This window comes from Chelonia mydas, chromosome 2 (assembly GCF_015237465.2).
Source record: "Chelonia mydas isolate rCheMyd1 chromosome 2, rCheMyd1.pri.v2, whole genome shotgun sequence".
Classification (NCBI taxonomy): Eukaryota; Metazoa; Chordata; order Testudines; family Cheloniidae; genus Chelonia; species Chelonia mydas.
The window spans coordinates 203,476,243-203,494,309 of NC_057850.1; the positions used below are offsets into that span (position 1 = coordinate 203,476,243).

The 18,067-nt window shown below is 43.1% G+C and overlaps 1 protein-coding gene and 1 long non-coding RNA gene across 7 annotated transcripts in view; both read left to right on the plus strand.

The window, feature by feature from the left end:
- Positions 1-18,067, plus strand: part of RAPGEF5 (Rap guanine nucleotide exchange factor 5) — a 216,142-nt gene that overhangs the window by 128,701 nt on the left and 69,374 nt on the right. For 4 of the 6 annotated variants that reach the window (XM_043541063.1, XM_037890560.2, XM_037890561.2 and 1 more), the window contains exons 10-11: positions 2,397-2,515; positions 2,891-2,979. In XM_043541063.1, the coding sequence (XP_043396998.1) occupies positions 2,397-2,515; positions 2,891-2,979 (208 nt within the window). The remainder of the gene's footprint in view (positions 1-2,396; positions 2,516-2,890; positions 2,980-18,067) is intronic. The other 2 variants (XM_037890563.2, XM_043541062.1) reach the window with 1 other exon arrangement.
- Positions 14,567-15,329, plus strand: LOC122464710. The gene is made up of 2 exons (XR_006289002.1): positions 14,567-14,606; positions 15,268-15,329. It is a non-coding gene; the product is annotated as an uncharacterized LOC122464710 (long non-coding RNA).

The following is an 18,067-nucleotide window of genomic DNA, read 5'->3' on the forward strand; positions in this document are numbered from 1 at the left end:
TACACTGACACACACTACAAACCCATTTCCATATATATGTGTGTCGATGGTCCACTGATGTTAATAATACCATACATCATGTACATGCCCAATATGTATTACACCTCAGAATATCAGTCGATTCAGGGGAAATGGGTATCAGGATTTTAGGATGCCTGAGAGAGAGTTTAGTGTGTATAAACCTGTATTTTGTTTAATTGTTTTTGTGCTATTTTCTCTCTTTATTCTCCTTTCATTGCAGCTCTGTAAATGTGTAGGCAACAAAAAACACGTCTTGTGAAATAAAAGATTACAGTTATGCATCAGTATTCCTGTAATGTGGCTCCTCACTAATGCCCCTCGGGAGGGTTGCAATGAATACCTGACATTAATTGGTTCAGTACTAGTATGTCTGACCTTGAAGAAATTTAATAGGTCAATTCTTCGTGGTGTTTACTAATATAGAAATCTTCTTAGACGGGAAGCTCTTCGGGGCAGGGATTATGTCTTCATATGTGCAGGATCAGAGCCTGTGAGTGCTATCACAAAATAAATATTAAATAATAAGGAAATACAAGGCTAATCATAAAGCTGCACTGCTGTACGGTATCACAAACAACATTGCTTTCGGTAAATCTTTCATATCTTGGGATTCTCTATCAACTGGTAGATGGGGGGGCGGGGGCGGGGGGTTGGAGGGATAGAAGGAGGCTTGAGGAGAGGTACTGAGACAGGGGAGGAGTGGGTAGCCGGCTCCAGGCTTGGAAGAAGGTTTCAACTGCTCCCGGGCAGGCCCATTTCAGCCCTTACAGGTCCTGCTTCCTTGTCCCCGACCTGTTCCTGAGCCCTGCAGTGGCCACTCCAGTTCCTCTGAATCCCGTTCTTGTCTCCGCACCACCCTCCGTGTCGTGCAGGGGTTTATGTGGGGATAGAGCCCCCACAATATTTCCATTGCATGGGCACTAGCAACCCCCGCTCCTTCAGACTCCCAGTTCCACTGCTCCTGTGATGGATTATGGATACTGTACAGTTGATACATAAGTGCTAGTTTTACTGCTTCAAAAATAGGCTAAAACCTGTGTCTGATTTACTGAACAGTGAGACAAGGTAGGTGAAGTAATATCTTTTATTGGACTAACTTCTGTTGGTCCGAGACACAAACTTTCAAGCTACACAGAGCTCTCCTTCAGGTCTGGGAAAGGTATTCCCAGCATCACAGCAAAATGCAAGAAAAGATATTACCTCACCCACCTTGTCTCTCTAATATCCTGGGACTGACATGGCTGCAACTATACTTCATACAACAATTACTGAACAGTGTAATGCCAAACCAAATTACCATGGAGCATTTTTGATATTTTTTTTATAAATTGTCAGAACTGCAGTAGCTGAAATATCAGTTTGCATTTATGTTTCCTGCCTCTCTTTGTGTGGCTTCATGCACTTGTGGCAGGGTCTGCCAGGAGAATCTCACTGTGGTCAGAAACTCTTCATCAGTCACTATGTTTCAATGCACGCTGCTCAGTCAGCAGCGAACCCTCATCTCGTACACTGCACAGTCAGCTTGCTTTAGTTGCTCTGTGCTCATGGATATAGGCTGCGTGAGCAGAAATGGATGATTGTTCAGCTCCCTCCTGTTTAAGGGAGCCTAGCTGAAGAAAATCAGTGCACTGACCCATAATGTCCAAATCTCAATTTAGCTGAGATTCAAATTATGGATGCTCATGGGGTTTAGTTTCCTGTGTTGTTGTCTTGTTTTTATAATTAAAGTGTTGTTGAGAAGGAGGGAGATTTGGATGCAAAGCAGAAATAGAGGGTTAGAAACATATATATGATCTTTGATCTCACTAGTTTTATTGCCTCTATTTAAACACACGAGTAGTTTTACAGCATGTACACTTCGTTTGAGTAGTAAGTTACCTATTGTCAGACTGCTTGAAAGTGTTTGCAATTCTGTGACTATTGTAATCAGTCTTCCAGTGTATTAATTAAACAAATAGTGAAACATGCATTCTTCAAATGGAAGATGAATACATCACTGGTACTGTGACTAACCCTCCAATACACTGTGCTAAAAACTGTTAACAAAAGTCACGAAGGGGAACCTTTCTTCATTTCAGCTCTCCAACCAGATGTATTAACCCTGTTTCTTAATTTAAATACTTCAGCAAAGGAAACTGCTTTCTCCCTCATTTTCAGCTTTGCTAATATATTTAAAAGGCAAAGCGAGAGATCTGCCCAGATGCCTGATGCATTGTGAAGCTTTGGAGTATAAATTATGGGCAGAAATTGCAGTCTGTAACAGCTTCCATAGGGAGAACATGTAGCTCTAATCAGCTACCTCAATTCTTTCCAAATCCCATGAGAATTTACCACTTTCTTTTTCTGTTATTCCCTCCTCCCCCTCCAAATTAAAGCAGAATGATGAAGTGTCTACTATTGAAGTGAAGGAACAAGACCAAGATGTTCTGGTGCTTAGAAAAGTGTCGTCACATAGCCCAGCCCCCACATCAGGGAGTGCCGAGAATGATTGGAGGTAAGAGTTTTTTCCTTGGGCGCTCAGAGAGAGAGAGAGAGAGAGAGAGACGGGAACACACAAGCTGACTGCAGAGCTTTCAGCAGCCAGATGGACTCAGTTACCGGCAAGAGAAATAAGATGGCAAGATATTGTAGCATTTAGGGAATGTCTTTGTTATTAACTCTACATTATGGGAAGTTCCAGGGTGAGGATCTTTGACCCTCATTTAAACAGGAAGGATTCTGCTGCTTTTTTAGGCAGGGAGCTTCCCTTGCCTACATTTGATGTGCCTTATTTTAAATATATTGATGAAGAAGATGAGGAGGATGAATGGAGTAGCCGCTCACAGTCTTCAATTGAGGATGACTCTGTGGACTCTCTGCTTTCTGATAGATATGTGGTGGTATCGGGGACTCCAGAGAAGATTTTGGAGCACCTTCTGAATGACTTGCACCTGGAAGCAGTCCAAGACAAAGAGACAGGTAAGGTACAAATTGGATTCTGTTCCTAGAACACAGCTTTCTGTGTCCTCTTTTACTGTTTGTGATACTGTCTGCACATTTGGCTGACAAATTGGCATGTAATAGTGCATATAATGACCTCTGCTGTTAAGGGTTCTAAGTGCTGCATTTAAACTCACATGCTGGATCTGTCAGGTGATATGCTATGTTTATCAAAAGGAAATCAAATCAAATCAAAAGGAAATCAAATCCAGGCCAGTGGGGTTTTATTTTGGTTTTGTTCCCTCTGAAATTCTCACTAGTCCTTGTTGAAAGCCAGCTGACTAATGTCACTGCCTTGGTACCTGATGTCAAATATAAGGAGGAAATGTGAGAACCCGGCAAATAGAATGTGTTGAACTGGGGCGCACAACCTTTGGGCAGAAGTATCAACAATTAATGAAACTATTCAGCAGCTACATGCTTCACAGCAACTTCTGCTTTTTTCATAAATGGCTTTACGTTGTTGCCTACATTGCACAAGCTGCAGTGTCTATTATACAGTACTCATGTCTCTTCAACCAGAGACTGTAATTCTTTGTAGCCTGCAGCTATTATTATATTAATCAGACAACTTGATGCACAGTTTATGTAGCAGTTCAATCTTCTAACTAAATACAAATTTTGCCACCATCAAAGTACATTTGGCATATCTACTGCTTCTTAAAAAGTCGTACAAACTTCCTTCAAAGCACAAGATATAGTATATAAGAGAATGTAGTACTTGTGTGTCTTCAGCTAGAGATTGTAATTTGTTCCAGCTTGGAGCAAATTATAATATTGATCAGGCTACTTGACATGTAGTGTATTTTTCAGCTTGATCTCCTGGCTAAATGCACAGTTTTCTGTCACCCGAGCTCCTTTGGTAGTTTATCAGGAGTGCCTACAACCTGAAATCTATTTACAATTTTAGTGAATGTAGTTATGCTGGTGAAGTGCTGCTCCTTGAAGTCTTTAAACTACGATTTGAGGACTTCAATAGCACAGATATAGGTGTGAGGTTTTTTGCAGGAGTGGTGGGTGAAATTCTGTGGCCTGCGTTGTGCAGGTCGTCAGACTAGATGATCATAATGGTCCCTTCTGACCTAAATATCTATAAGTGTTAGCACAAAATCAACCTTCAGAGTTTCAAAATGCTGCTGTAGGGCTGTGAAATGTAGCTGGCTGGAAATGGAGTTGGTATTTTTTATTGTTCCCAATGGGGTTAAACTGCACATTCTCGATGCTTGTGTATATGCCCTACTACAAATGAGAGTACTAAGAATAAACATGTTTAAAAGGATTAAAGTGACTAAAAGTATAAATAACATCTGTGATTCCCATAGGAATCTTAGTGTTCAGGTTCTCAGAGCAAGTCAGTAGTTTATTGTTGGACACAATGTATTTTCTTACCAATGATGCATAATTTACCCAAAGAATAATCCAAAAGAAATGCAAACTGTCTGATTATTATGATGTTCCCGGTGCTGCTTCTGTCTGCCTAGAGATTAATATTTTGTGCAGAGAAAGCACCACTGTCTGATTGTTCTGCTTCCTCAGGTATAATCATAATAGTGCTGTGTATGAATGTACTTGCACCAATTCTCAGGTTGAATTACAGAATTGGTTCATGAAAGGATATTCCTGGCAGAGAAATTCAGATCAGGGAAAAGTTCACTTATGCATATTAGCATATGTAGATTTGGGGAGATTAACTGGCCACTCCTATAAACTGCTATTAGTTTTGTTCATAACCTCATAATCCTACTGGAGAATGTTGAGGCCTTTAGTAATGTTCTGCATTATTTTTTAAGTGTAAAGAATTGCTGGCGTGTCTAAATCAGATATCTAGTGTATCTTGACTTTTTATTACCTCTGTTTTACCTCCCTGCTTATTTTTTCCCAGGGGGGTCCCAACTCAGCTGTTCATTAGCATCTTTTTATTGTTCCAGAGTGTGGATGAAAAATTGCTTTTAAAACTGGCACTAATGCCACTGCTTGACTGGCTGTAAGGAGATGATAATATATCCTTTTAGGTTGAATGTCTCCTCTCTGCAGTGTGGTCAGTAGAAGCTGGGTACTGTTCAGAAACTAAGAATTTAGAGTCTGATGATGGATTCAGATTTCCATAAAAACAATGAAATGGCCAGCCCTAAACCATGACCAGTTTACCTGCAGTTACATGACAACACAGTTGTCTATGTGCTGTTATTGTTTTCCTTTTATTTATACAGTAATATAGGGCTTATCTTTAAAAAATTGATTTTGGGTGCTAAATTTTCAAATGAAGGCACAATGGAATCACCTGTCAAAATTCATGCAAGTCCATTGTAGAACCACATACTTCCTAACCACAAACATTTGTGTGTGAAAATGCGAGGTGTTGGCTGCACAGTAGGTACATGCACATCTTTGTGGTAGCACCTACAGGACCTATGCGGATGCCTACAGAGCAAAGCCTCAGGCTGTGGGGGCTGTTTCAATGCAGTGTAGGCTTCTGGGTGCAGGCTGGAGCCTGAGCTCCAGGACCCTCCCACCTCACAGGGTCCTAGAGTCTGGGATCCAGCCCAAGCCTGGAAGTTTACGCTGCAGTGAAATTGCCCTGCAAGCCCGAGTCAGATGGCATGGGCCAGCTACAGGTTTCTCATTGCAGTGTAGACTTATCCTCAGTGGACAACAGAGATAGTGGCTTCTCTGTTTGCCTTGAAGCTACTTCTACCGGTTATTAGGGGACACTCTCTTAACCCATTCCACTAACATACATTCAGCAATGACACTGTTATGTTGCAGAGTAATGACGTCCTGAGTAATTTGAACCATTACCTTTGTAAGATGGTACAATTATGCTTTAACTGACAGTAATTGGGTGTATACAATCCACCTTCCCAGAAAGCTGAAGGCATAGTGATGTGCCCTTTACTTAATAGTCCAAGATGGCTTGCAGGTCCCCATTTTTTTTTGAAACCACAAAGAATATTGTTAGGGTTGATGGTTCAGTATGACTGGCTCTTTGGCACTGATCTGTAACTGATGTGAGAGAATTTGCACTCCAGTGGACGTTACAAAATCAGGATAATTTAGTTTGAGAGAGAAAGAGAAAGTAACACACAGCCCTAAAATATGTGATCATTTCTTTCTCTAGCACTTGGTCCACAGAGAGGATAAGAGCCTACTATTGCTATCAGCTAACAGTCCTTTACATAGAAATATTTTCTGTTGATATTTTGAGACACTTTGGAAACTTCCCCCAAAACTCTGTGGGAAACTTGGTAAAGTAAAAGAGCAAAATAAATGACAATTTAGTTTTTATTTTCATGTTCATAGGGAGGAATAAGAGTTTAGCAGAGTTAATATGCACTAGAGCATGTAATATAATAATGTTTTCAGTTGTTGAGAAAAATAAGCTCCAGTATTAACCCTAAAAACCCACAACTTTCCTTCACTTATATAGATTGTGAATGTATGTTTTCTGATCTTTAAAAGCTGGAGAGAAGAAAATAAAATATTATAACAGAATTTTTTTTTAAAAAGATAAAGATTGTAGTACAATATGTTACAATCGCCAAGATGAGTTGTTTGCAAATAAATTTCAATGCTAGGCTCAAGGTTAAAATTTTACAGGACCTTTAGCCAGTAAAGTACTGGTGGTTTTTAAGTTATTGGGTCAGCCGAAGCTACAGAATTAATAGAATAATCTACTTGAGGGGATTTAAACTGAATAAAGCTAGCTAATTTCACAGGCATTACAATTGCAGGGAGAGTATTCCCCCACCCCAGTCACAGAAGTCTACTTGGTACTGCTAGGGGAAAGGAAAAAATGCAGGAAGCCAAAGAAATTTTTTTTTCTTTATAATGTTTAATTTTTCCATCTGAAGCTCTTACACCACTGGTGATCTATTACAGAAGGGGCTCAGTCCTGTGTTCCTTGAGTTTCCATAACTCCCCTTGATGTCTGTGGGAGTTTGGGGTGGACAAGGAAAGCATGATTGTGGACCATAATGACTAAAGACAAGTTATTGTAGTTTGTATAACTAAATGGTAACACTGCATTAAATGAGCATTACTGCTACCATGTTACCTTCATATATACCGTGGTAGTGCAGCTCACCTGTTAATATCCTGATGTTATAAAATATGATGGTATAGCATAATTACTACACCCGATGAAGTTTGAGTGAAGGGGTGGTGCACAGCTGCCACGCTTTTTAAAATTGTGCTAAGTACAATGTACTAAGATATTCATAAAGGACATGCACTGGTTCCAGACTCTAGAAGTAAAACCCACCATGCAAACTAAATTTCCATAGTGTGGACCCAATTGTCCTATCTGCTTGTGTGACCAGAAAGGATAAAATTCTTATGGACCTGGGCGGGTGGTAGGGAGGGAAAGGCTCAGAAGAGGGCAGTGCCATCTCCACAGCACCATTTACTTGTTTCCCCTGGGCCTGCTGAAGCCCCTCCAACACGATCTCTGCAGGGGCTGGGTTCTTTTTGGGATATAGGTCCAAGCTCAGAGGGCTAGTGTTAGGAGAACAGCTGCTGTTCCACCCTACCTTGTCTCCACCATACCTCACCCCAAATCCATGGGTCTTACTCCATAGTGTGGCTCCCTGTGGGGAGTTCTGGGGGCAGTGGCTGAGGATGGAATAAGCCATGCTGCCAAGGAGTTGGAGGGAACTGAGAATGATTGTAGGGGTTCAACCCCCTTTTGCTTTCCTTGGGGTAGAAGACAAACCCCAACCTCTTGATGGAAAAGTGGAGAAGAAACAGAGTTGCTTAGCTGGGAGATGGTAGGCCCCCTGTACTTTTGGACTTCTGAGAGTCAGATTTGCCAAAGAAGAAAACCAACCTACAGTATGTCATTAGGCAATAATAGTACATCATTCCCATCCCCCCCCCACCCGCCAATTTTTCCCCATTGTAATTAATTTCTATACCCATACTAACTAATTGCCACCTCTTGCCATGTTAAGAGGGCAATTGGCAACTTTAGAAGGGCCAGCTCTATAGTTGTGCATTACTGAATTGTACTGTGTTTATGCCTCGCTGCAGTAGTATTGTAAATGGCTCACAACAACATTGCATAGACTATTTAAAACGTTAGACCTTAGTCCATCCTCTGCTTTGCTGCATATTGGGCTACCCGCATTTGCCATCCTTGCCTATCAACTGCCCTTCTCGCCAAATCTTCCCATTTTATGCTGAGGTGCTTGATGTCGTTCAGAACTGTTTGTTTCCATGTTATTCGCAGTCTTCCTCTCTTTCTTCTTGTGTTTTCTGGCTTCCATTCCAGGGCAGTATTTGGTAAGCGTTCTTTTTCCATTCTCAGCACATGTCCCAGCCACTGATGTCTTCTTTTGTAGATTATTTGTGAGAGGGTGCCTTGTCCAATCACTTTTCTGACTTCTTCATTCATCTTCCTATCTCTATGTTATTCCCAATATTCTTCTCAGGCATTTGTGATGGATGCATCCAGCTTTTGTGTATCTTTCTTGGTCAGTTGCCATGTCTCACTGCTATATGTTGTGATGGTGATAACAATTGCTTTATACACATTCAGTTTTGTCTTGAGGGAGATGTTTTTGAGTCTTCCAAATGCAGCGTTTGCCTTCCTGATTCTTCTTCTCTCAGAACTGGTAAGGTCAAATAGAAGCAATGATTACAATCTAATCAATATGCCATGCCACTTACCTTTCCAAAAAGAAAATATGGATAGTTTTTAAAGAGGGTAGGCCCATGGCACTCCTTAGTTTAAGGGTTTAGGACCTTCCCGAGACACAGGACTGTGGAGCAAAGATACAAGTTGCATTTTTGCACAATCTTTGGACCCCAGATATTCTTCCTGAAATGGACTATATGGAGTTAAAAGCTCAAATATATCAGTAGGATAAAGTCCATTTATAGCTTTGAAAAATTACAATGAAGAATTTGGATTTAGTTCATACACCAGCTGCTGGTACAGAGGGGCAAAGTGGTGGATAGGCAGAATCTCTTCTGCTACCCCCAGCTTAATTCTCATGGCCATATTCTACACTAGCTGCAGGCTACAGATCAGCCCCTTATATAGCCCTATATGCAATGCGTTGCAGTAATCCAGCCTCTCTGACACACAGACGTGCATTATGTTTCCTGTTCAGTAGAGCAGGTTTGAACATTTTTGACTGAATGAAATTTCAGCTAAATATGCTCTTTCAATAATACATTCCAATATGGAATGAAAACAAATGTCAAAACTTCAGAAGTGGCCACAAAATGGAATTGTCATCCTCTGGGAGGTTCTACTGATGAGTGCAAGGAGGAAGCACCAAATATTGAGCCTTAAGAAAGTAAAACAAAAAATACATGACCAAACTCTGAGGTAAATCAGAAGTGTATGTTTTACCTTCTATGTGCTGCTCGAGGCCTGGTTATCCTCTCTCTGGATCAGTGTAAAACCTGTGTGAGAGGGGTTTGCAGCTCTCTGTACTTTCTTATATTCCCTTAATCCCTTTCCTCCCACTTACTGATATGTAATTTACAACTCCTTATACTTTAGCTCTGAATTTGGCTCCTAAACCAATAATGATGCATTACACATCACATTACACACCCACAATACATACAGTGGATTCAGTGCTATCAATTCTACTTGGGAAAACATATAGTTGCCCCTTTCTTGACTAGCAGCAGATTTGTGGCCTTGCAACTCAGTTTGCTGTTAGAGCAGAAATTAGGAGACACAGCAGAGTAATTCTTGGTGCACTTCTTTATGTGCAGAATTTTCACAAGTCTTGTTCCTTGAATGGAAGAGGTCACAAAGAGGAGCACGCTGACAATTCCCTCTTTTAGTGTCCTCAACCAATCTTTGCACCACTGTACTCTACCAAGAGGCAGCTCTCTTGGACCTCTGTTGTCTTTGACTCTCTCTCCAATGTAACTGCTAAAACAGTGTTGTTTCCCTTTCCTGTCTTGTCCTCTGGGCTTTTTACCTGAGAAATCACCTGTCTGAAGCTATTCACCCAGGAGTGCATGATCTTGAAAAGCAAAGCCTGCTCATCGGTTGTCCTTTTGTGTTGCTCCTGTACAACACAAAGGAACCCTAGGAAGGTTGACGGCCCATTGAGACAAAAGAGGGTGTGTGTACATTAATGACTCACATAACAAGTGTGACTTTAGCACCTTTTGCCATAGCTATTTAGTAGGAAGTCGTTTCATATAAAAGAACATAGAGCTTCTTCCTAAGGCCTCCCTGTAATGTTATATAACATGAGAATTGTGCCTTCTTAGAGGTTAATTAGAAAATAAGTTTGTGATTGTGGGAGTGTGGGGAGTTGGAGTTACGTAAATATGCTGAAAACACACAAAACTATATCATGAAATACTTACTCAATGTTTCTTTCAGAGAATACAGCCCATGCACTGTACTCAGGGAATTCCAATGTTTCCAGTATAGTCTGGGTTCAAAGTTGCTATAGTACAATGATTTTCTTGTGAGATTAGCATTTTCTGAGAAATGAAAAAGAGCACATTCATTACCCACCCACAGCATGTGAAGGAAGGACTCACTCACAGAATAGGGATCGGCACTAAGTTATAGAATGTTCATTAAAAACCTGAAACAAGTCTGTTCTACAAAGATTTTCTATAAACTAAATTTACTCCCCTGCTATTAATTCTCTCCACCCTTTCCTCAGAAATTCCTCATAATGAGGCCGCAGTTCAAACAGTTTTGCAATATATAGAAGCCGAAATCCTGGCCTTTTGTGATTAGGAGCAGTGTTGGTTTTGATTACAGCCAAATTATAATTCACAGTTACTTTAACAGATCTGCATCTTTCAATCTATTATTACTGATCTGTGATATCTTTGTGGATACTGTACTGGTGCAATTGCTTTTTTTCCAGCCCTCACTTTAGCCTTTCTACAGTAAGACCTTATGCCGAAACTAACATACAAAGAAGTAAAAAAAACCAAAAACAAACCAACAATCCCCCCCCCCCCCCGCACCTCCTCCCCTGCCCACTGCTCACAAATTGGTTTTGTGATTATTGATTAAAATGGAGTTTTAGGTTAATTCTGTATGTGTATCCCCCAAAAGTAACTGCAAAATTTTGAATTGCTCTTCAACACCAAATACCTCTGCTGCAGCACAGACTGAAACAAGTGTACAAATACAGCGTTGCCTACGAAAGCCATACTATGGCTTATGTAAACTGATGCAAGAGAAACAGACTTTCATTTAAAATGTCCAGCTCGGACGCTGTAGAGTGGTAGCCATAGGGAACGGGTCCTGATCCTCTACCACCTGGCCCCAGCGGAAGCTAGCAGGGCCCACTGCTACTTTCTAACTTCCACCACTAGCATGCACTTCAGAGCTTATACCAGCTGAGCAACAGTTGTAATAGAGCTCAGCTCCATTATGCACTGTCCCCTGACAAGCCACTTCCTCTCTCTAATTGAGGGGGCAGCTGACGTAGGAAGCAGCAACACAAGCAGATATTCCTCCTACACGGGATAATTCTCCTGTGAAATCTCTAGCCAGTTTAAATTGAAATTCGGCAGATGGTGCAGACCAGAGAATTCAGACACTGTGTTTAATTGTGGATGGCTCTAATGAGAGCACTGTTATGAAACTTCAGATGTGTTTGAAAAAAGGAAATATTTGAGCAAGATGCTCTTGGCCCCGTGCAAAAGCTTTATGAATTAGAGGGACGTTGGAAACCTACATGCGTTCATAATGCATGCTCTAGGAGCAAAGACTTGATCCTCAAGGGGGCTAAGCAGTACTTTGGGGCGTTTAGCATCTCTCAGAAGATGCTATAAGCTGTGCATTTAGGGCCCAGACCTGTACCATTGAAATCAGTATGAGTTTTGCCACTGACTTAAATGAGAGCAGAGTTGAGCTACTTTGATAGCCAGAAAGAGTGCCTTTTGAAATCAGGGAGTCCAAAGCATCACATGCTAAGCGTCATCAACTTTTTTGAGTGTTACTAGTTCTAGCAAAAGGAAAGATTTGGAATAACATCAGCTACTGAAACAAAATAAATTGCATGTCTCTTTTTACATTTTTTTTTTTTAGACAAGGTGGAAAAATAGCTGCTCGACTTGCGATTGTGACAGCAGCTCCAATAGCAGTCAGTGGAGTCGCACTGAAATCATAAGATGACCCTCTCTCAGTTCAGAAATATCTGTCACATCTTTCCAAAGTAAACTCAGTATCCTGTCTCTGCAGTTTAAAAAGTCATGTTAAGTGGGCTTATGAGGGATGCAGCCAGAGAAATTTTGGGGCAAAGTAAATGGGTGCAAAAATCAATGTAGACAAAAGAGGGGTTATCGATTGATGTCATTGTGTTGACTATTAATTACAAGCATTTGCTGATGTTTTGCTGTGACAGCATTTTGAACCAAATTGTGATTTTATTCTTTCGTTTGAACTTGAACCTTGATAGAGCTGCGAAGTGCCAAAATTAGAGATGTAAACACCGAGAGGTCATACTGTTTACATGGGGAATGATATGGACCTTTTAAATGAAGCCATGGTGGCTTTTTATTGCCCTTCTTAATTCTATTTCTTTTTCTTTATGCCCCACCTCCTCCAAATTCCTTTATCCCTCTTCTTCCTGCCTTTAGGGCTTTTTCTGTATTCAACAATCAAAGCTTCTGTTTCAACTCCCCCCACCCTCTTTATTACCTAGCATTTGTGGGTGTGTGTTGATCTACTCGTAGAGCTCTCTGGAAAGGACAGAATAGATTAACAGAAAAATTAAGTAGATAGAAAGACAAATCCTGATGTCTTCTTTGCCCTTTCCTAAATGTGATTTTTAGAGCTCCATTGTCAACACAATAATGAAACCCTTGTGCATGGAAACTGGAGCTCCCTCCCACTGATCAATGTAAAGCCTTGTCTGTGTGATTTTGTTTGTTGTTGTGGATGTCAGTACATCATACTGACTACACAGCCATAAACTGGATGCAAAAACCCTACTCCAAGTAGCATGAGTCAAATCCGTGGTGTGCACTTCATTAACATTCTCTAAGTAACAGTAAGCTTACAACATTTTAAAGAATATTTTAAAATACTGGAATAAAATGGAAATCTCTAGCTATAGGCAAATGATGATATTTACAATATTAAAGTGACCACTGCTTTACCGCATCTCCATACCTAAACCTTGCTGTCCCTGAAGATAATTACATAATAGGCAATTAGAGAAATTCTGACTTCCTATTTGAGTATATACCAGCAAGAGACCTGCAGTATTGGTAGGCAACAATTTGAGTACCTCAAAACTCCGCACAACCCACCTGTTTTCTAAGAAGTTAAAATACCTCCATTGTCATGCCTCTTTCTGCTTCACAGTTATTAACAAAGAACCCTTTCTGAAGGGGAACTGGGTGATTCCTGGAACTGGTAACTAGATACATAGCCTTTTTCTTATCGGTCATTGGTTCAATTCGTGATTGTTAGAGTTAGTTCATGACCATTTGATGGCCCATGTGAAATGAGTTCATGGAGGCAGGGGTGTCCATGTCAAACTACCATCTCACTGGGCAGTAAATAGCACCCATCTTGTAATTCTCAGTATAAAAGGACTGACTGACCATGGAGACTGCCCCCTTACCCTTCACTGCTAGAGCTGGTCCTCCAGAACAGGGCAGAGGCACATTGCTGGGGGCAGAATAATATGGCTGCTGCCCATGCTGTCCTTGTGATTTCTAGGATTCCAGTCTCTACACCTGTAAATCAGCCCTGGTCTACACTACGAGTTCAGGTCGAATTTAGCAGCGTTAGATCGGTTTAACCCTGCACCCGTCCACACAACAAAGCCATTTTTGTCGACTTAATGGGCTCTTAAAATCGATTTCTGTACTCCTCCCCAACTAGGGGATTAGCGCTGAAATCGACATCGCCAGGTCGAATTTGAGGTAGTGTGGACGGAATTTGACGGTATTGGCCTCCGGGAGCTATCCCAGAGTGCTCCATTGTGACTGCTCTGGACAGCACTCTCAACTCGGATGCACTGGCCAGGTAGACAGGAAAAGCCCCGCAAACTTTTGAATTTCATTTCCTGTTTGGCCACTGTGGCAAGCTGATCAGCACAGGTGACCATGCAGATCTCATCAGCAGAGGTGACCATGGAGTCCCAGAATTGCAAAAGAGCTCCAGCATGGATCGAATGGGATGTACTGGATCTGATTGCTGTATGGGGTGATGAATCTGTGCTATCAGAACTCCATTCCAAAAGACGAAATGCCAAAATATTTGAAAAAATCTCCACGGGCATGAAGGACAGAGTAGAACAGGGACCCGCAGCAGTGCCGCGTGAAACTTAAGGAGCTCAGGCAAGCCTACCAAAAAACCACAGAGGTAAATTCCCGCTCGGGGTCAGAGCCCCAGACATGCCACTTCTATGATGAGCTGCATGCAATTCTAGGGGGTGCCCCTACAACTACCCCACACCTGTACGTGGACTCCTACAAGGGAGCCTCATGCAACAGGGATGAGGATTTTGGGGATGAGGAAGATGATAGCGCACACCAGGCAAATGGAGAAACCGTTCTCCCCAACAGCCAGGAACTGTTCATCACCCAGGAGCCAATACCCTTCCAACCCGGGCTCCCGGACCTTGAAGGCGGAGAAGGCACCTCTGGTGAGTGTACCTTTGTAAATATAATACACGGTTTAAAAGCAAGCGTGTTTAATGATTAATTTGCCGTGAAGACTTGGGATGCATTCGTGGCCAGTACAGCTACTGGAAAAGTCTGTTAATGTGTCTGGGGATGGAGCGGAAATCCTCCACGGACATCTCAGTGAAGCTCTCCTGGAGGTACTCCCAAAGCCTTTGTAAAAGGTTTTTGAGGAGGGCAGCTTATTGAGTCCTCCATGGTAGGACACTTTACCACGCCAGGCCAATAGCACATAGTCTGGAATCATTGCATAAGAAAGCATGGCAGCGTGTGGTCCTGGTGTTTGCTGGCATTCAAGCAACAGCTGTTCTTTATCTCTCTGTGTTATCCTCAGGGGAGTGATATCATTCATGGTCACCTGGTTGAAATAGGGGAATTTTATTAAGGGGACATTCAGAGGTGGCCGTTCCTACTGGGCTGTTTGCCTGTGGCTGAAAAGAAATCATCCCTGCTGTTAGCCATGCAGTGGGGGGAGGGGTGAAGCCATCATCCCAGAGAATTGGGTGTGTGTGGGCGGTTTAGTTGGGTTTGTGCTGCACGTCAACCCAAAAACATCAGCCCCGCCTTTTAAATGGCCAATGTGTCTTTTTTTCAGTTTTACTCTCCCTTTTTTTCCTCCCGCAGCTGCAAATGTTTCAACGCTGCCACTGGCATCTTCGTCCCAGAGGTTAGCGCAGATAAGAAGGTGAAAAAAACGCACTCATGATGAAATGTTCTCTGAGCTCATGCAGTCCTCCCGCACTGAAAGATTCCTGCATAATGCATGGAGGCAGACAATGTCAGAGTCCAGGAAAGCACAAAATGAACGTGAGGACAGGAGGGACATGTGAGAGGATAGATGGCTGGAGCAACAGGAGAGGTGGCAGCAGCGTGATGAGAGGAGGCAGGATGCAATGATGAGGCTACTGGAGGATCAAACTGATAAGCTTCGGCATATGGTTGAGGTGCAGGAAAGGCACAGACCGCCACTGCGGCCCCTGTGTAATCAACCGCCCTCCTCCCCAAGTTCCATAGCCTCCTCACCCAGATGCCTAAGAATGTGGGAGTGGTGGTGCGCGGGCAGCTCCGGGCACCCAACCACTCCACCCCAGAGGACTGCCCAAGCAACAGAAGGCTGGCATTCAATAAGTTTTGAAGTGCAGTGTGGCCTTGTCCTTCCCGCCTCCCCAACCCCTCCTGGGCTACCTTGGCAGTTATTCCCCTATTTGTGTGATGAATTAATAAAGAATGCATGAATTTGAAACAACAATGACTTTATTGCCTCTGCAAGCTGTGATCGAAGGGGAGAGGGGAGGGTGGTTGGCTTACAGGGAAGTAGAGTGAACCAAGGGGGCAGGTTTTCATCAAGGAGAAACAAACAGAACTGTCACAACATAGCCTGGTCAGCCATGAAAATGGTTTTCAAAGCTTCTTTGATGCACAGCGTGCTCTGCTGTGCTCTTCTAACCGCCCTGGTGTCCGGCTAGGCGTAATCACCGGCCAGGCGATTTGCCTCAACTTCCCACCCCGCCATAAATGTCTCCCCCTTACTTTCACAGATATTGTGGAGCACTCAACACGCAGTAATAACAATGGGAATATTGGTTTCGCTGAGGTCTAAGCGAGCCAGTAAACTGCGCCAGCGCTCTTTTAAATGTCCAAATGCACATTCTACCACCATTCTGCACTTGCTCAGCCTATAGTTGAACAGCTCCTGGCTACTGTCCAGGGTGCCTGTGCATGGCTTCAAGAGCCATGGCATTAAGGGGTAGGCTGGGTCCCCAAGGATAACTATAGGCATTTCAACATTCCCAACGGTTATTTTCTCGTCTGGGAACAAAGTCCCTTCCTGCGGCTTTTGAAACAGACCAGAGTTCCTGAAGATGCGAGCGTCCTGTATCTTTCCCGGCCATCCCACTTTGATGTTGATGAAATGTCCCTTGTGATCCACCAGTGCTTGCAGTACCATTGAAAAGTACCCCTTGCGGTTTATGTACTGGCTGCCTTGGTGCCCGGTCCCAAGACAGGGATATGCGTTCCGTCTATCGCCCCACCACAGTTAGGGAATCCCATTGCAGCAAAGCCATCCGCTGTGACCTGCACATTTGCCAGAATCATTACCCTGGATAGCAGCAGCTCAGTGATTGCGTTGGCTACTTGGATCACAGCAGCCCCCACAGTAGATTTCCCCACTCCAAATTGATTCCCGACTGACCGGTAGCTGTCTGGCATTGCAAGCTTCCACAGCGCTATCGCCACTTGCTTGTGAACTGTGAGGGCTGCTCTCATCTTGGTATTCTTGTGCTTCAGAGCAGGGGAAAGCAAGTCACAAAGTTCCACGAAAGTGCCCTTATGCATGCGAAAGTTTCACAGCCACTGGGAATCAACCCAGACCTGCAACACTATGCAGTCCCACCAATCTGTGCTTGTTTCCTGGGCCCAGAATCGGCTTTCCACCGCATGAACCTGCCCCATTGCCACCAGGATGGCCAAATTGCCAGGGCCCTTGCTTTGAGAGAAGTCTGTGTCCGTGTCTCATCACTGCCGTCGCCTCCTCGCCTGCTTTTGCAGGTTCTGGTTCTGCATATACTGCATGATGATGCGCGAGGTGTTCACAATGTTCATAACTGCTGCGGTGATCTGAGTGGGCTCCATGCTTGCCGAGGTATGGCGTCTGCAGGTGAGCAGAATTGCGGGGGAAGCGTTGGTTGGATGACCAGTTTTTCAGACCTACTGTACCGTCTGCTGCCAGGACACAACAGCTGAGTGGGCTGCATGCTTGCCGTGGTACGGTGAGACGAGCAGCCGAGCAGAGTTGCAGTGGAAGCAGCAGATGACGACGGTCATATAGAGGACCTGCGAGACTACCAGGAGAGTAGGAGAGCAGAGTTGGAGCGGAAGTGGCCGATGACGGTCATATAAAACCACTTGTAGAGCATATGTAAATAACTTTTTTTAGGGAATGGGGCTGGGAGGTTCACTTTGAGGATATAGCTCTTTTTAGCCCCAGTGAGTGTTATATCTGCATATCAAGCTAAGAATAGTGTCCCTTAATTAATCTGCACTTACACAGCAATCTATCATATATTTAAGGAGTTCTGTTGAAAGCCAGTTATTTAAAAATGAGTCTTAGGGCTTGTCTCCACAAATGTTTAGTTCGTGGCAAGCTGGGGTGCTTGTGTAGACCAGCCCTGAAAGTGCACAAATCTAATGCTTCCTTCTGTGAGAGAGAAGCAACTGCAAATTTCAACTCAGGGAATTTCCTATCAAGTCTTGGCAGGGGAATGCAGTTTTTCCTCACTGCTGCTGTTGTTAACCATCTTCCTAACCACTAGATACCCCAAGATAAGCAGGAGACAAGAAGCTTCTTTGTGGACATCCCATGCCTCTGCCCTTCTTGCTGACTTGTGTTTACTCCCAGGAAACATGGCTACAGTAGAAGGCA